The sequence below is a fragment of the Medicago sativa genome, chromosome 5 (assembly GCF_051527215.1).
Source record: "Medicago sativa cultivar Bolivia chromosome 5, Bolivia_mono, whole genome shotgun sequence".
Classification (NCBI taxonomy): domain Eukaryota; kingdom Viridiplantae; phylum Streptophyta; class Magnoliopsida; order Fabales; family Fabaceae; genus Medicago; species Medicago sativa.
In genome coordinates, this window is record NC_140753.1 from 8,841,152 (window position 1) to 8,861,124 (window position 19,973).

The following is a 19,973-nucleotide window of genomic DNA, read 5'->3' on the forward strand; positions in this document are numbered from 1 at the left end:
TTTCCTCTGTCTACCACAAAGAATATATTATTCTGAACAAGATTTTGAGTTCAAATCCTCGCGGGACCGTTGTAAAATGATCATTAGTGTCACTTTAATTAATAAAAAAAAAAATTCATTCTCCAATTTTTTGTAAAATGATAATTGGTCCTCGTATTTTGACAAAACTGCAATTTTGATCCTCATATTTCTAATTGCACAATTTTTGTCCTCCATTTCAAAAAAATTGACCAATCCATAATTTTGACCATTCAATTTGATAATACGACAATAAATACTTCAATCACATCCACTTGTATTATTTCAATTGATGTTATTTTAACTTTGTATGTTTTGTCACAACTTAATTTAACATCCATTTTTTAAGACTTTCAAGTTTCAACAATTATATCATTTGTTTTCATTTTAGATAACCTAATATACTGCCACGTCTTCAAATTAGAATATAAAAATCTTGTCCGATTTTTTTAAAATAGAAGACCAAATTTGTGCAATTAAAAATAGGAGTATCAAAATTATGATTTTATCAAAATAGATGAAATTGTGTATATTCATCGACCAAGCTTGTTAACACCCCATGTATCTTAGCTCATGATGCATTTGAACAAATACTCCCTTCGTTTCAAAATGAGTGTCGCTTTATCCAATTGCCAATTGCACTTGTATTAAGGAATGGAATAAAATAGTCAAATGTGATAGCAATTTTACTAAATTATCCTAATCAACTATTGGTTTGTTTTTCATTAAAGAAAAAAATACTTTGGAAGTAGTGTAATATAGTATTAATTGAAGGATACAATTGAAACGAAAAAGTTATTATTGCATTGAAAACTGAAAGTGACATTTATTTTGAAACAATTTTTTTTGGCTAAAACGACACTCATTTTTGAAACGGAAGGATAAATAGATAAATATGCTTGAAGAATCGAAAAGCAACCCCAACCAACACTTGTTTAAAAGATTATCACATTCAACAACCATCAATTATTATTTTTTTGTTGGAAACATATGAGTGCAGGATCGAAAATAAAATAAAATACTGTAAATGAATTAATTAGTCCACATCTAATGAAATTTCCAAAAACAGAAATCACCACTTTAATTAATTAAGAGAAGTTCATTAAAACCATTCTCATTCTATAGAAGCAATCTAAATCAATCCAATCATTTTATTGTCACGTTATTATCTTTTATATCAAGGAAAAGTAAAAAAACAATCAATTAATTAAGAGATGCTCACAAAGAAGTACAAAAAATCATGTTCGTTCTATAAAACGAAATTAATTCACTCTAAATATACTCCCTCCATAAGCAAAAAACAATTTTTTTCAGGTTCATGGAATAATTAATGTATGTGGTCACATTTATAGACTAAATACATTAATTATTCAATGAACCTAAAAAGTTGTGTTTTGCTTATAAATATGATCAGATGGAGTATTGAATAACTAATGTATCTAACCTATATATAGACCGAATACATTCAATTAATCTAAAAAATTGTTTTTTGTTTGTATATGTGACGGGAGTGAGTAGCGTGTATGATTGTTTATCGATGTATAAGGATGGAAAAGGTCAAACCAGTCTACATGAGTATACGACCTTGCTACTACAAACTCAAGTCATGATTTTTTATTTTAAATAGAGAAGACTTGTGCTTTTTTTAGAAGTCTACTTTGGTAAAATAGCCAAACCACATGCCATAGAAAAATCATTTTAGTCCCCAAACTAAAGTAGAGAAGACTTGTGACTTATATTATTTATTACTAATATTATTATATTATAATTTTCACTTTTAATTTAATTAGGAATTTGTTAACATTTTCAGTAAGTTAAGCATATTAATTTACATTATTTTATTTTTTTTCATATTTAAATCTATTATTATAACTTAGAATTGAAATATGATATCATATATAGTAAAATTCTCTAAAAATTCATGTTAAATATCAGAAAGAGAATTTAATCCATTTATCTTTTTATTCATTAGTCTATTTTAAAATTAAATCAAATTACTCATTCAAATACAGTCATATGAATAGGTCTGAACATGGTAGCAGATCGTATCCGACATTCAAAAGGCCAGACTTAGGACTCAAATTACTCATTTCTACCAATGCAATGAACTGATATAAAAAAAAAAAAAAAAGAACATTAAACCCCAAAAAATATTGAATATAGTAGCAACACAAACAACCATCAAAGAAATTCTATGACTATTTAAGCAACCAAATTCACTCAAATAATGCATGTCTCTTAATAATATCAACACAATCAAATTTGTTGGCATAATGCTAACTTACATTAGATGTATTGAATATTCGAATTCCATGTGGTAAGTGCGTAGTTTCAACATGTTATTTCATAGAGACATGTTGTATTCGTCACCATCATTGGTTGGAAGTGTTATAATGAGAAGGCAAATGTAAACTCATAAGAATAAAAAGTAGTTTAGTGAAAATTACGTAACAAAGGAAAATGATACGGTTCTGCGAGTTTGTTTAAAAAACAAAAATTATACAAGTGAAAAGCGTTGAAAGTTTGTTTATCCTACAAAAGACAGTAATCAACCAACTTTTAAACTAAGCAAAGCACTTGAAATCCACTGTTGTTGTATGCCATTATGTAGTTTTGCAGTTTTGAAATCAATGGTTTGAGCATAACAACTTCCCTTATACAAGCTGTAAATGGGTTTGATGTTCACAATGCTCATCTATTTATATCGTATAATTTATACCGTAAGAAAGAATCATTAAAGGCTATGTGTATACCCTAGAGCCGTGCAATGAACATGCTATATTAAAACCATGGAGCCATTTTTAGGACACATTAGTCAATAATTGCTTGTCATTTATAATGCACATCATTTAAATTGGGTATTATATCATGTTGTTATTATATTTAAGCGGACTAAGGTTTCCTTGTGAAGAGAAAAATCAATTTGTCGGGCTAGGGTTGCATGCAATACTGCCTTCCATTTATATTTATCAAGACAAGACGAGATAAGATATCCCATTTTAATCGACCCCTCATCATTATGTTCCCTCTTTATTCTGTTACATACTACGCACATAAAAAAAAATCTCATTTTTTAGATGACAAATAAAATATATAGATAAAAACAAAATAAGCTACAAAAAGGAGTCATCAATCGAAGTTCAATGGACCAAAATACAAATTAGAAAAACAATACACCAAAAGAGAGTACATACGATACTCAACAACAACGAAAAAGCGTCAACTAGGCAAGAAACATCAGAAAAGCTCCCATCCTCAAGACACCACCTCTTAAATCACCCCACCTACTTGCAAAAGAAAGAGAAGTGAGCATTTTTTTGGCTTTTCCATACAAGTAAAACACACCACTATCGGGAACTTTCAAGAACCATTCCTTCAATATGAATCGAAACGATATTTAAGAGGTTCACTTTTAATTTCACTCGTATTATATTACTTAAAATGAATATTTTGATATAAAAAAAATGTACGTCTAAATTGATGGTGAAATTGATATAAACATGAAAACAAGAGAAATTTAGGCATGGCAATAAAACCCATACCCGTGGTTACCCGCCCGAACCAAACCCAATTTGACGGGTTTTCCCCGTTTTGACCGGGTTTTGGTATGAGTTTGGGTTTTCCCCGATTTCAAAACACGGGTATGGGACGGGTAACAGGTATATAGGTACCCACCCCGAACCCATACCCAAACCCGTCCCGAATGCAGAAAATTATTTTATGTTGATATGTCATGTTATTTTGTTTGATAATTGGCGTGTTATAAAAACTACCATTGATATTTAAATGAGCAGCTAAATCAATCGATGTAACAAATGTTAAAGTGAGCATATTGCTGGATAATACATTACATTATTTCTCTAGGGGTTGCAAAAAAACTTATATTTTTTTATTAAAAAGAATTATTCAATGCGGGGACGGGGATACCCGAACCCATCGGGGACGGGGATACCCGAACCCATCGGGGACGGGGATGAGGTTCAACTTCTAATTCCCGTTGGATATGGGTAGGGTAACGGGTAAGTATATGAAAATTAGGTATGAGGACGGGGAATGTAAAACCCGTCCCCACCCCGCCTCATTGCCATGCCTAGAAATATTACTACTATTTAGAGAGAAACATGATGTACGTTGGATACACATTTTCTCATCACCACCATCGTATGATTATCATACGATTGCATGCCATCTCACTGTAAACAAGAGGTTCACATTTAATTTCACTCATATCATAATACTTTTTTTAGAGTTCATATCACAATACTTAAAATGAAGATTTTGATAGAAAAAAATTGTATATGGTGAATTTGACAAAATCAAATTGATCGACACATTTATTGAAATTTTAAAATGCCACTTTTGTCCAAATCGCAATGACTGTCTGTGATTCAAATGGTCCCTTTGCTAAAGGACATTTTGGTTGAAAAAAATGAAAAAGGGAATAGGCTAGGCCGAGCTAAGCGTTGCAAGTCATAAGCGTGGCCTGTCAAAAATTTTAAGGCCTAAGCCTGGTTTGTGACATGTTATAGACTTACTTTTTAGGTCTGAGTCTGACTTTCTGATAAGCTGATTAGACTTGTTAGCCTGTTTAGAGACATATTTCATATGAATATCTTTAAATAAGTAAGGTGATCCAATGTTAAATAGACTAGCAAACTAATAAATCAATGATATTAAATTATCTTTCAATATTTAACATGAAGTTTTAGAGAACTTTACTATATATTATATCATTATTCATATTTACCTAAGTAGCCGTCTAATAGACTTAACGTTTTTTTTAATAGCCTCTAGCATGATGTTTTAAACTAAATAGACTTCTAAAAAAGCCTAAATCTTCTCTATTTAAAAAAAAAAACAAGGTAGACCTGACCTGTCGTAGGTTAGACCGTATGCCCATGTAAGCCGACTTGACATATTCTCATCCCTGTCCAAACATTATAAAATGAATTCTACAACCTCTAAAATCACTTACGACCTTATAATTGAAACCAAACGGATGCTATGTCTATGTTGATACACATTTTTTCACCACCAAAGTACAATTGCATGCCTTCCAACAGTAAAAACCAAAAACTACCGTCTGTAACTTCAACGTAAATTTTTACTGTGATTTCAGAACCACATTCACCTCGTATCCAACACATGGAGGAGTAAAGAGTAAAGAAAGTAATTGAAGAAGATGACAAACAAACAAGATAAGCCATTTTTTGTTTGCTTCTACAACAGTCCACATATAAATTCAAAACCATGACTCTTCCCCCCCATTCCCTGTCACTTTACCCAACAAATTAAAACAACACAGTCAAAGTCTTTATCTAAAGCGGCGCAAAAAAATAAATTAATATATATATTTTTTAAGGATTTTCAGAAATGAATTAGGGTTTCACAATCGCAATTGAATCTGCATGAATCGGATTCAGATCCGATTCCGCATTTCCAAATCGGGTTTCGATAATTTTCTCCACCGTCATTGCCACCTACCATGGCGTCAAACTCTCCGCCTCCGCCTTCTCCGTCTTCTTCTTCCAGATCCGACCCTCCGCTCGATCCTTCCGTATACTTTCTCTTTCTCTTTAATTTCTCATTCTCAGTTCCTATTTTTTTTTTTTAATAATTTTTTATTTACTTTTCAGCCTCGATCTGTTTTTAATTTCTATTTTAACTTGCATTTTTTTGAGTGAAATTTTTAATCCAATCGTGTATAAAATAACTATGCTGCATTTTTTTAGCTACATTGTACGGTATTGTTTGGATAAACAACTTATTTGCAGCTCAAAGAAAGTGCTTATCATGATAAGCACTTATGTATAAGCTATTTTTATAACTAAAGATAAAAATGAAGTTAAATTGTTTTCGTACAAGTTATAAGCTGTTTTCATAAGCTATCTTGGAGAACTTACATAAATGAGCTGAAAACAGATTATGAACAAGGTTATAAGCTGTTTTCGTAAGTACTTCCAAAAAATCTCACAAAACTTATGCCAGTAGTTAAGTTCAAATACGTCAATTCAAACAGGGAAGCTTATTAGGATGTGTTTGTTTCAATGTTTGGAATTACATTCCCTGGAATGATACTTCTAGTAATAATATTTCCAGGAATAATATTCTACTCACTTGTTTGGTAAAAAATTAGATTTTCTAGGAACATTTTTAAAATTTGTTTGATTTAATAATTTCAAAAATAAAAGTTATCTAGGAATAATTTTTTTAAAACTTGAAACAAACATTGGAATGCTGCATTCCAAATGTCGCATTCCAAGGAATAACATTAGAATCCTTGAAACAAACAAACTCTTACTTATTAGGGGTGTGTTTCGGTCATTTGATAACCTGTTTGGTTTCACTACATGCTGAGTGTGGCTGTTTTGTTGAGTTATAATTTAGTAATGATAATGTAATTATAATTTGTAAGTGTGATGGTTTTATTGTTTGTTTACAATGCAGACAAAGAAAGTGGAGGAAACAAGTCCTGCAGTTAAAGACGTGTTAGCGGTTATTGAATCTTTGAAGAAGCAAGTTGCTGCGAAACGAATTGTTACGGTTAAGGTATAATAGCTTAACCTCTGATTGTAATTTGTTGTTGCTTTTGTATATGGGTTTTTCGATAGTTTGTTATAACATGTTGTGGCGCGTTAAACGCGCGTGCATTTGGAATAACAGAATAGAGTGGAGGAAAATAGACAGAAGCTGATTGCTATAACTAACCAGATATGGAAATCGTCGGCGGAGAGGACGTGTGGCATTGCCGATACAGATAGAGGTCTGGATTTGCTGAGTAAGAGGCAAAAAGAAGCAATTGACATGCATAATGGTGTTCGTGCCGGTAATGATGATGGGGAGAGCAATGGTTATAATGGAGATGACCATGGTTCTACGGCAGTACTTCTAGGATCTAATTATGCTGTAAAGAATGCTGTTCGGCCTATTAAATTACCTGAAGTAAAAAGATTGCCTCCTTACACTACATGGATTTTTCTGGACAGGTTCGTTTTGCCGTAATTGATGTTTTTCTTTACGAGTTTTAAAGTTTGTGTGGTGTATTGTAGTTAATGTTAGATGGTAAAAAGCCAACGAGATTATAAACTCAGTATTGTAAGGACGAGTTGATTTGATATGTTGAGACTTGAGAGCCCCACATCACCTAGATATATGACCTAGGTGGTGCTTATGAGGCTTTGGGCAATCCTCACCTTAATAGCCAATTTTGTAAGGTTGAGTCAGACCTAAGCTTACATTCTAAGCCATCTTAGATCTGTTACTGGACCAATATCTCTCTTATTCCACTTGCATTTGTGGCCTCACTCCAGGTGTGCAGTTTTGAGACTGAGGGCGTGTTGAAATCCTGTTATTCCACCCATATTAGTCATCCTTTCAAATGTCCAGTCTTATCGTGAGGGAGAGTGTTGAGAGTTCCACATCGCCTAGTGAGATGACATAAGCGGGTTGGACAATCCTCATTTTACAACCCAAATTTGCAAGGTTGAGCTAGATTCTAAGCCCAAATTCTATGTAGACACCCAAGACAAGATAGATAGTGTTAGGAACCCAAGAATTGAATTCCCAAGAAACAAACATATTGATAGAAAAGATAAGGATACACGAGAAGATACTCTCCTTATACTGGTTTGAAACCGGTCAAAACAATATTTTTCATACAGATAGTAAGGCAAAGTCTGACATAACATAGACCACCTTCATAGGTGGTCCATGGTGAACCACAAATTATAGCCATTTGATTTGATTTGATGTATTTGTACGCACGATATTACGATGTACTCCCTTCACTGAACATTTTATTTCTTTTTTTATTTTCCCTCTCTCTGACCAACCCCATCCCCACATTTGTTGGGGTCTACACCATCTTCACTACCTCCCTATAATTCCACCTTCATCGCTTCCTTGCCGTGTTCTGGTTGTTGTTAGTAGCCTGCAGAACCATCACTGGTATTTTCTTTGAAATATAAGGACATTTTTAAGACACTTGCTGCGGAGTAAAAAACCAGCTTGTTTTGTTGAAACTTGGAAGTCAAATATATCATATTATCATCCGAGGTCATATGGGGATTTTTAGCGATCATCACTATTATTTTTTAAGTCAATCTGGTTTTCAGTGAAGAAACTTAAAGGACATTTTTAGGATACTTGCTACGGAGTAAAAAACCAGTTTGTTTTGTTGGAACTTGGAAGTCAAATATATCATATTATCATCAGAGGTCATATGGGGATTTTTAGCGATCATCACTAATATTTTTTAAGTCAATCTGGTTTTCAGTGAAGAAACTTAAAGGACATTTTTAGGACACTTGCTGCGGAGTAAAAAACCATTGTTTCGTTGGAATTTGGAAGTCAAATATATCATATTATCATCAGAGGTCATTCGGGATTTTAGCGATCATCACTAATATTTTTTAAGTCAATCTGGTTCTGGTTTTCAGTGAAGAAATTTAAGGGGATTGCCTGGTTTGAGATGTTTGTTCCGTGGTCTGTTTTGCATGCTGTATTCTAGAAGTTGAAACCTTGAATGTATTATCCACCAGTGTCACATCCTTCCCGCCGAACCAATTTGGTGAAAGAAAAGATAAATAGTCATGTGTGAAGTGTACTGTATTAGTGTGCGTACAGATAAATCCAATGGCTATTATGTCATTCTTGATTCCTTGTGAACCACCTATAAAAGGCAGTCTATGCCACTTCTAGTGGAATTTTTTCTAAAAATGATGTCATTTGATTCTTGCAACTAACTCCATCTAGTGGAAAAAGTTTTTGATTGTTGTTGGCTTCCATATTCCAGCCCTTTATGTAATTTCTTTTAACAAATGGTTAATTGTGCTGTGTGATACCCTAAACTTTGATTCATACCATCTGTTTGTCAGTTCAACCTGAGGTCTTTGGTGTATGTATCATATCATGCATAAAAATGAAAGAAATCAAAGGCAGAGGAAGGAGCATTTAAAGCATTCTATACTTTTTTTTGTCGTTTCTTTCTCAGGCATTCACGGCTCTTACTTTTACCTATTTTTTATGGGAACCCCTAATATGGACCCTAATTTTTGTGTTCCACCCATGGTCCTCTTTATCTAACTGCATATAGCAGGTCACCCTTTAAGTTGGAAAAAAAAGAAAAAAAACGTCACGCTGGAGGCTTTCAAGTTTTTAACTTTGTTGGGTTCCAAGGAAGAGACTTGAATATAGAGTAGTTACTCATGACACATGCTGATAGTGATAGTGATATTGCTCTTGGACTCCTTGCTGAGGAACGATAGACATGGCTAAAGTGTCATCCCCATGTTCTTATCATTCTCTCTACGTTTTTATTTTCCTTTATTCCTCAATTTGGGATTAGAGAATCTATTTTCTCTTTGTCTGTATATTGTTGATCAAATAAATTTTGAAGATATTAGCAGAAAATTTCTTTAATTTGATTGCAAGGATGAATCAATGTTAGAAATTTGCAGATCTCAGGGAATTTGCAGATCTGATATTTTTAGATCCAACAAATCCGACGGGAAACTCATAGAACAATTAGGATTGGGAATAAAAGTACATTTACTTTGCAATAGGATTGGAAATTGGCAAATCAATGCACTAAAGCTGAAGAGATGCGATCTACAGATAAGAGAAGAAGATAAAATGTGACATTTTATTTATTTTACTTTTTTATGCAAATCAAAAAAGAAAAGAGAAATATAAAAGCGTGGCTTTTATTTTTCCACTCAAAAGGTAACCTGCTGTAGGCAGTTAGATAAAGAGGACCATGGGTGGAACACAAAAATTAAGGTCCATATTAGGGGTGTCCATTTTTGATTTACCATTGCATACGAGACTGATCACTCTTATTTTATTTTATTTTATTGTGGTTTCACCTTTTTAATTTCCAGCTCTCTAGTTTTCTTGTGTTTCGAAGTACAAAAATCTTATTGTTTGAAGATCCTTGTGATCATTTGTGTGCAGAAATCAAAGAATGACAGAGGATCAATCAGTATTAGGTCGGAGGCGAATTTATTATGATCAAAATGGTGGTGAAGCACTTATTTGCAGTGACAGTGAGGAGGAACTAATTGACGAAGAAGAGGAAAAAAGAGAATTTGTAGAATCAGAAGATTTTATACTTCGGTTGGTATAACTTAGCAAACTATTATTTGATGCTTTCATTGTTTCCTTTTCTCTGTTAGATGTTCTTTGTTGGCATGTAAAATAATATTGCAATATATATTTGACTGTTCTGTGTTATGTTAATCAGATTAAGTTTTGAGTAGGAACATAATGAAATCATATTTTGTGTGTATGTAATATGTATGATGTAACTAAAAGTTATTTATGCACTTCAGACCTGTACTTGATTGAACTGTCTATGAAATACTTCATAAGTTTTTTTTTCTTTTGATTATTTTAGTTTTAGATTGCAGCATACTTGAACGTGTGTGTCTCGCGTACCATTGTCTTTTTGTTGACTCTAAGTGGGTTCCGCAAGATGTTTTTGATAGCTGTTTTCTTGTTATATTCTCTATATAAAGAAGGACCCAAAAGAAGATACTTGATCAGTTATTTGCATAACTAATTTCTTTTTGTGACAAAACAATTTAGTTTTTATGCATATTTTGCACTTTCATTTGATATCTTTGCATTTTTCTGTAGAAAGAATTGCCTTGGTTAAATTTATATGAAAATATGTGGACAATTAATTATATGCTTGGTTTATCCTGTCAATTCTGCTGCTTCCATTATGGGATAATGAAACCATGCTATTATTATGTATCCTTCTGCTGTGATTTTATCTTTACATTATATTATATTATATATATTTTTTATTTATTTATTTTGTTTTGTTTTGTTTTGTTTTGTTTTGCACTTGAGTCAGTTTTGGGGATTATGTAATGTCTGGTTTGATTTTACAGCATGACTATCAGAGAATTTGGTTTATCTGATGTTGTTTTGGAGATCCTGGCTCAGTGCTTTTCTAGAAAAACTAGTGACATTAAGGTATATTTTTTTTCATTTATTGACTTCAATGTATTTTCCACTTCTGCCATCTCTCTCAATTGTTCTGATGAAAACTGGTCGTAGTTTAAGCTTTCGTCCAGCTGTTTCCCATTTGCTTTGTGCTGGCTTTACAGAAATATGAAACATCGTCGAACATCTTATACAGGCCAGATATGAAACTTTTTGCAATGAAGACAATAGTGGCGAGGATTCTAAAAATGGAGATGCACAAGATAATTCCCAAATTGACGATTCTTTTCTGGAAAAGGATCTTGAAGCGGCTCTTGACTCTTTTGACAACCTATTTTGTCGCCGATGTCGTGTAAGATTCTTTCCCCATGAAGGCACTGAATAGCATGCAGTTTCTTTGTTTTATATCTCATTTGTTTCTGTATTTTCACTTTGCAGGTTTTCGATTGCAGATTACATGGATGCTCTCAGGATCTTGTCTTCCCGGTAGGTTCTACTTATGAGTTATTTCTTATGAAGTTGTCTACATGTATCTTAACTTGGTTCATGAATAGGCTGAGAGGCAACCTTTGTGGACTCCTCCTAACACTGAAGATGTACCATGTGGGCCAAATTGTTTCCGAACGGTAAGTACTGGTCTATTCTTCAGGGGCTATCGATAGAGTTTCTGTAACAATATACTCAAGTTGCTCATGCTTGCCGACTTATAGGTACTCAAGGCAGAAAAAATGGCCAAAGTCACATCTACTCAGACTGATGTTGAAGACAAATCCTCTGGTGGTGCTCTATCTAGGAAAAAGTCTTCCGGTAGAAGGCGTATAAAATGCAGCCAAAGTGAAAGTGCTTCATCTAATGCTAGGATCATATCTGAGAGTAGTGACTCGGAGAATGGTCCTGGACGGGATGCTGCTTCAGGCTCCCACTCAGCCCCACCTAAAACTAAACCAGTGGGGAAAAGTGGAATTGGTAAGAGAAACAGTAAGCGAGTGGCAGAACGCGTTCTAGTTTGCATGCAGAAACGGCAGAAGAAAACAGTAGCTTCTGATTCTGATTCCATTGTAAGTAGTATTCTTTGTTCAAGTGACATGCATTTAAGTTCAATTATTACCAAGATAATAAAGAAACAATTATTTTATTACACAAATGTGTCAAATTTCTTAATATTAAAAGATCCAAAAGGAATTGATTTGTGATAATCTGTACATAATGCAGAGTGAAGCTCCTGACCGCTCATTGAATGATATGGTTTCTGACCCACATGTTATGAGTGGGGAAGACAACACGAGGAAAGAAGAATTTGTGGATGAAAGCATTTCAAAACAAGAATTGGCTGATAATAAATCTTGGAAAACTCTTGAAAAAGGGCTTTTAGAAAAAGGAATGGAGATTTTTGGCAAAAACAGGTCAGATATGTTTGAATTGGAGATGTGTTTTTCTGTCTTTATTGACCAGATAATATGATAGATTGCATGAATGTTGTAATTAGTATTGAGGTGAGATATGAAAATGTACTGGTTGGATCACTAGTCCAAGTGTTTATTTCATGATAAAAGCTTGTCTTCATTCATTTTTCATGGAAAATGGATTGTTACAATTTGGAAGTAATGAGTTCAACCTTGTTTGTAATTGGTCTGAATCAAATGCTGAGATTGATTTGGTTAATAGGAGTCCATATTTTCAATATCTTATTCTTATATATATATATATATATATATATATATATATATATATATATATATATATATATATATATATATATATATATATTTGCACTGGAAGGCCCAAATGGTCAAGGTCTGGCATTTCTCTAGGAAGGAATTAGTAAAAGGAGCCAAGAGAGAGAGGATATGGGAAAGAAAGGAATAAGGAAAGGCATGCAGATTGTATTGTTACTAGTTGGAGCCTAGAGAACTTGCCCTTGCTTGGGGGCTTGACCCTTATTCCTTCTATTCCTACATTTGGAGTACCGTTAGAATTCCCATCTTCCTACATTTGGAGTACCATAGGAATTCCCATCAATTGGTGCTCTCATTGAGAGTGTTTGCATGTGAGAATGTCACCACAATGCCTTTGTTCTTGGGGAGACACAATTTCGTTGATTCAAATCTCGGAAACCAAAAAGCATTATTCAAGGTTAAGTGGTAACAATATGAATTCAACTTCGACCATACAACCAATAGCTGTGAACCCCTCAGGGTTTACGCCCATAGGCTCAAATGTCCAAGTCCTAGGATACCTCTAGGTGGTAATTAGTAGGAGGGGAGGTTAGTCATAGATAGACCAAATTCCCTTCTTTATATAGGGGTGTGGGGTGGGGGGAGTGAATACGGAAACGCCTGCTGAGTGAATTGTTGTTAGTTAGAGTCTAGAGAACTCGCTCTGGCTTGGAGGCTTGGTCCTCTCTTCTATTTTGTTCATTTTACATTGATATTTTACTGTACATACAAAGTTCAATAGGAATTCCTATCGTATTGCTTACTTAAAATCTCTGTTGTCAATAGCGGCTGCTACAACTGATATAGCGGTGCGGAGCGGTTCAGATGGGTGATGCAGCCGCTTTGGTCGAGATATCCCAGCGCTGATCCACCACGATATCATCCGCTCCCACCACATCACACATGTAAACATGCTACGTTGCTGAAACGGATCAATTTTTAAGAAAAAACCAGTTTTTAATTGGCGACAAAGAGGAATAGCTTAGATCAGGGAAGATGAAACACAGTAGTAAGGGAAAATGTTCAGATAACCCTTTATTACTGGTTTAGGAGTGAAGAAAAAGAGCAGGAGAGGAAAAAGGCATGAAACGGTGCTGCTGAAGCAAGAGAAGACGAGCATGTTGCTATTGTTACGTGACAAATCTAGGGTTATTGAATTATTGGGCTTATGTTTTTTAACATGGGCCTCTTAAGACTGTCTTTTTTGTTTGAAAGGGGATTTTTAAGACGAGAAAATAATTTTGATAAAAAAAATAACACATTAAATAATAGTAAAAATAGTATATTATTTCAATATATATATATATATATAGGCTAAAATATGGTATTGGTCCCTGCAAAATAGGCCAGTTTTGGTTTTAGTCCCTGCAAATTTTTTTTATAGTTTTTGGTCCCTGCAAAAATAGGCCAGTTTTGGTTTTAGTCCCTGCAAAAACTTTTTTTTATAGTTTTTGATTCCTGCAAAATTTCTTTTTTTGGAAATAGTCCCTGACCCCAATTATGTGATGATTTGTCACTTTTGTGCATATGTGGCATATGTGCTTACTTAATAAAAAGAATATTATTTTTAATAATTTATATAACAATAATTATTTTTTAATTAAAAAATAATAATAAAACATATACAATAATTATTTTTTAATTTATAAAAGTGACAAATCATCACATAACTGGGGTCAGGGACTATTTCCAAAAACAAAATTTTTTGCAGGGACCAAAAACTATAAAAAAAAATTGCAGGGACTAAAACCAAAACTGGCCTATTTTTGCAGGGACCAAAAACTATAAATTTTTTTTGCAGGGACCAAAACCAAAACTGGCCTATTTTGCAGGGACCAATACCATATTTTAGCCATATATATATATATATATATATATATATATATTGTGGTGAAATATAATATACTGTTTTAGTTCATGTATGATAGTTTTATGCTTGTGTTGTGTAAATGTATATATATTAGTGTCTGCTCCCGTGCCACACCATTTTTTGGGTTGGCCGCGCCACAATCCCGCATTGATAACCATGGTTAAAATAAGCACGTCTGCAAGGGTGTTTAAGGATTACTGATCATTATTTTATTTTTTTTTTGGATAAATTACATATTACCATACCATGCAAATTTTGTCGATTCAACGTAAGTTTTATTACAGGTAGTTTTGGATGTCCCGCTTATGACTTGTCCGATGCCTCCTTTCATTTTGAAATTGTCACTTCTTTAAACTATGATGAATTATGCTAGCTACACACTTTCTAACACGCTCTTCCCAACACATTCTCTCGAATTGGTTGGATTTTAAATGTGTTCCACTAAATTTATATGGGGGCCTAGATGATTTAGTGGAATCCATTTGAATTTCAACCAATTAGAGACAATGTGTTAGAGTGTGTTAGATAGTGTGTTGCTGGCACTCCTCATATATGATAGAGATAGACCAGGATAATGATCTCCACAATACCTTAAGGCAAGAATTGCTGATGGTTAATCACCTAATAAGTAACTGATTTTTATTGCAGCTGCCTAATAGCCAGGAATCTCTTAAATGGTCTAAAGACATGTTGGGATGTTTTCCAGTACATAAATTGTGAAGAAGGGAAGTTGTCTGGTTCTACTGGGGATGCTACAAATTCTCTCGTGGAAGGCTATTCCAAGGTTGATTTTGATGCAACTATATGTAGTGCAATATTTTCTTTGCTCCTTGTTACTTGCATATAGTGCTTAACTGAACAAGTTTTGGTCAAATGAATATAAGGGTAATAATGAAGTGAGAAGAAGGTCAAAATTTTTACGTAGAAGAGGAAGAGTCCGTCGTTTAAAGTATACCTGGAAATCTGCTGCCTATCATTCAATCAGGAAAAGGATTACAGAGAGAAAGGATCAGCCCTGCCGACAGTACAATCCATGTGGATGCCAATCAGCTTGTGGAAAGGAGTGTCCTTGTCTTCTAAATGGAACCTGCTGTGAGAAGTACTGTGGGTAAGCTTTTAACTTACCCAAATAGTGTTTTGCTCAATTGTCTTGTCTCGTGCCTAGATGGTTTTAGAAATTCCGACGGTTATTATACGATTAGCTTAAATAGATATATTGTATTGTGGCATGCATACATGCTTGCTCATGCAGCTAACATCCATTAACTTGTGTGATAATTGTTTTGATCTGAAGATGCCCCAAGAGTTGTAAAAATCGATTTCGAGGCTGTCATTGTGCGAAGAGTCAATGCCGAAGTCGTCAATGTCCATGCTTTGCTGCAGATAGGGAATGTGATCCAGATGTTTGTAGGAACTGTTGGGTCAGGTGAGCATTACCTGTTTATGGTTGTGTATGTATAGCGCTGCCTCTGTCATTTGTTAGTTATATTCATTGGACATATAATTATATTTCAAACATGCATTTGTCGATTTAAGTAACCAAGTAAAAATGTAAGGGGATGAAAAGAAAAACAAGTAGAGGTGTTAGATACTCTGTAGTGGAAAACACAGTTGGATATAGTCCTGATCAAGAATGGCAAAAAATAATCTAGCCGGCGTATGATTTAAGCTGATTAACATTGTTCGTTTGCAATTATTTTCAAAAGAAAGTGGAATGAAATGCTTGATTTTGGGTGGAAAACTACAATCTTCCATTTGAAGGAAAGAGAGATGCTTTCAATTTTCTTTCCCTTTTTTTCCCTCTCTATCCAAACAATCATAACAATCCTCCCACTCTTACTTCTACTCTCTTCATTTTCTTTCCTGATCCATACAAAGTTCGACTGTGTAGAGCTGATTGGGATGAAAGGCAATCTGATATGAACTTTTAATTGCGAAGTCCTTTTCATGTAATAAAAGAGAAGAGTATTTGTCTGTATGTATTGCTTATATATCTTCTTTAAATGTGATCTTGAATCCGCCTCATCATTGTGTTTAGTCTTAATATGATCTATTGAATTGGTTATTTGGTCTGCCAATGTTAACTGATGGTCCATTAATTTTTTTTCATTTCCTCCTATTAACGATGATAACATATTAAAGCTTTAGGAAAATATTTGGTTTTATGTCTTTTTCCTGAACTTATCTGCCTCCTTTATATGTCAATGAAACATTATTGTTTGTTACTTCTCTAGTCACTATTTGCCTTGTTAATTTATGCTGTTTGAGCTAAATTATTGTAGCAGCTGTGGCGATGGCACTCTTGGGATTCCTAGTCAAAGAGGGGATAATTATGAATGTAGAAACATGAAGCTTCTTCTCAAACAGCAGCAAAAGGTATTTATTTTCCTTGACTGCCTTTTTCAATCCTACCTCCTTTTGGAATCTTCAGATAGACACCCATTTCTTTTCATTCCAGAATTTTAACTCTTATCAAAATAATGCATTCAAAACCTATTTGTTTTATTTTTGTGGAGAAATTTTTTCAGAAAAATAACACATTGAGACCTATAATTTATTATGACGGAGCGAAATGTAAGGGTACCTATTGAGAAATATAACTACGTGTAGGCATACATTACATTTTCATATTGAGAAACAAGGTAATTAAAACCGGACCGGACCGGCCGGTTCAACCGGTGGCCGGACCTGTGTCCGGTCACTGCTAGAAACCGCCAAGTACAGGAACCGGTCAAAAACCGGAAAATTGGTCAAAAACTGGGATAAAACTGGAAAACCGGCGGTTTGGCTGGTTGTATGGGTTGAACCACAATATAATTTTTGTAGAGAAAAGAAGGAAAATAATCGGCGTCGAAGGAAGAAAGATACTAGATTTCATGTTCTTCCTTCTAATATAGCAGAGATACGAAAATTGGAAGAAGAAACATTGTTATTTCTTGCTTATTCTTTGATCTTTTGCTGACAAAAGTTAGAATGAAGACGCAGCACAGTGAATAAGAGATAGGCAGCCGCACAACAATATGGGATTAGGGTTATGTATTATGAATATGAGAGATTTGGATTTGGGCATATTTGACCCGTTATAATAGGTTTTAATGAGATGGGCTTGGGCTATTGTTATGTGTGTTGCATTTCATGAGTTCCATTTAGTGTCTTATCTTGTTTTTTTTTTTTTTTTTTGATAATCCATTTAGTGTCTTATCACTTATGCTTCATATAAAAAAAAAAGTTTATGCCTCGTAGTTTTTAAATTTTCAAAGAGCTAATAAGAATCTAATAATTTATATAATTATTAATAAGCATCTTTTATATACTTATTTTTATAATTTTAATTTTTAAATCATCTCTTAAACTTGAGTGATGTTTAAATTTTAGTAGTATAAAAATAGGAATATTTTTTTTTTTTTTTGTGTGTATAATAGTTTGATATAAAAATGAAAAACATGTATTTAATTATTATCGGTTGAACCCTGGTCCGACCTCTAAACCTTGAACCCATGAGTTCACCGGTTCAATGTCTGGTCCGGTTTTGATTACCTTGAATATAAGAGTTTATATCCTTTTAAATGATGTTCCTTGCTTTTTTTTTTTGTTTGCCATGATGGCAACTTACATTTAATATGCCTTCAGGTTCTTCTTGGACGGTCTGATGTGTCTGGCTGGGGAGCCTTCTTAAAGGTATTTACCAAATTGATGATTCAATTTGTTTCTTCTTCAAAAAAAAGAAATGATTTGACTTGTTTAGATGTGTTTTTTCCTAATGCTATTTGGTTGAACTCCAGAATAGCGTTTGTAAGCATGAATACCTTGGAGAGTATACCGGAGAGTTGATTTCTCACCGGGAAGCAGATAAGCGAGGAAAGATATATGACCGTGAAAATTCATCTTTTCTCTTTAATCTGAATGATCAGGCAAGATTTTACTACCATAAATTTTTGTTGGAGAAGGGTTTTTTTACATTGCATTACACATATCACATGTAAGATGAATCTTGTTTGCAGTTTGTTCTTGATGCTTATCGAAAGGGTGATAAATTGAAGTTTGCAAACCACTCTCCTGTTCCAAATTGTTACGCGAAGGTATTCAGTTCTTCCCACTCTTATGTTTCACATTGCATTTTGAGCATTCATGTGTTTTTGACGTCGTTTACAATCTTTCTCTGCTTAAAATGGCAGGTTATTATGGTTGATGGAGATCATAGGGTCGGAATATTTGCTAAGGAACGGATTAATGCTGGCGAGGAGCTGTTTTATGATTACCGTTATGAGCCCGACAGAGCTCCTGCTTGGGCTCGAAAGCCAGATGCCCCTGGATCGAAAAAAGAAGACGGTGCTCCTTCAAGTGGTCGTGCAAAGAAGCTTGCTTAATGAGAGTTTGTTTAAAAATTAAAAATCCATTCTTTTAGGTATTCTTTAATCAACACATAGAGGGAGCAGTTTCATTCATAGCTGAAAGAAGTATTTGTTGAGTTCTTTTGTTCGTAGCAAGGCCATACAATTGTTACAGCATAGGTAAAATTACATTTAAACATTCATTTTGGCATTAGCTATCCCAGATGGATATTACAAGCTTATTGAATCAAAATTCCGTGTAATCCTTTTTCCCGAAGGGGAATGAGCAAATGCATATCAGTGGAAGACAGTTTTCAAATCTTACAAAAAATATTATGATTATTTGAATCATCTTAATTACAAATTTTACAGGTCAAATTTTCGATAGTTTATCTTGATATTTTTGCTTATTTGAAAAAAAAAATATTACATTGAATAAAATGTTTTTGGAATGTTAACTCGCCTCAGACTAATCTAAATTACCAAAATTATATACAAGTGTTGTTGGTCTGATGCGAATTTGTGATGCTACAAATGGGAAGTGTTTGGAATTGAGAAAATTGAATGATTTTTTTGAAACAAGAGAACAAAATGTGTTATTTTTTTTTGGTTACATGAGAAAAAAAAGGGAAAAAAAAGGAGAAAAAAGGAGAAAAAAAAACTAAGCATGAGAGTGTCAAACTCCCATGGCATCCGCCAGAAGGGCCAACTGAAGTTCATTCGGAGGATTGTTGAGAATCACCAAGTTACTAGTAGCTCTAGCGCCAAGTTTAGCGAGAACATCTGCACTCATATTACCTTCTCGAAAAATATGATAAAGTCGCACGGTCCAATCCTTGGACAAGAATTGACGAATTATCTCAATCTCGTTTCCATAATGATGATATCTAGCATCTGCCGTTTGGACCAAGCAAATGGCTTGAAGGGAATCTGAATAACATATTATGTCTTTGAACCCTGCTTCCCAACAGAGCTGAATGCCGTGAAACAAAGCCATGATCTCTGCATGAAGAATGTAACCGGTGCTACCATAATAACCCTTGATAAATTTGCCATTATGATCCCTTATTAACCCTCCAAATCCAG

The 19,973-nt window shown here is 33.9% G+C and overlaps 1 protein-coding gene across 2 annotated transcripts; it reads left to right on the forward strand.

Moving 5' to 3' along the window:
• The first annotated feature begins 5,284 nt into the window (after window positions 1-5,284).
• Window positions 5,285-19,496, forward strand: CLF (SET domain-containing protein). 2 transcript variants are annotated; one of them, XM_085713169.1, is made up of 18 exons: window positions 5,285-5,575; window positions 6,466-6,567; window positions 6,682-7,004; window positions 9,973-10,134; window positions 10,917-11,001; window positions 11,168-11,323; window positions 11,410-11,457; window positions 11,526-11,597; window positions 11,682-12,029; window positions 12,184-12,374; window positions 15,205-15,340; window positions 15,441-15,664; window positions 15,851-15,982; window positions 16,839-16,932; window positions 18,187-18,234; window positions 18,339-18,467; window positions 18,558-18,635; window positions 18,732-19,496. In XM_085713169.1, the coding sequence occupies exons 1-18, from the start codon at window positions 5,504-5,506 to the stop codon at window positions 18,921-18,923; spliced, it is 2,592 nt and encodes an 863-aa protein (XP_085569295.1). In that variant the 5' UTR covers window positions 5,285-5,503; the 3' UTR covers window positions 18,924-19,496. The 2 variants fall into 2 exon arrangements, with proteins under 2 accessions (XP_085569295.1, XP_085569296.1); XM_085713170.1 differs by having other exon boundaries at window positions 16,842-16,932.
• The last annotated feature ends 477 nt before the right edge of the window (window positions 19,497-19,973 follow it).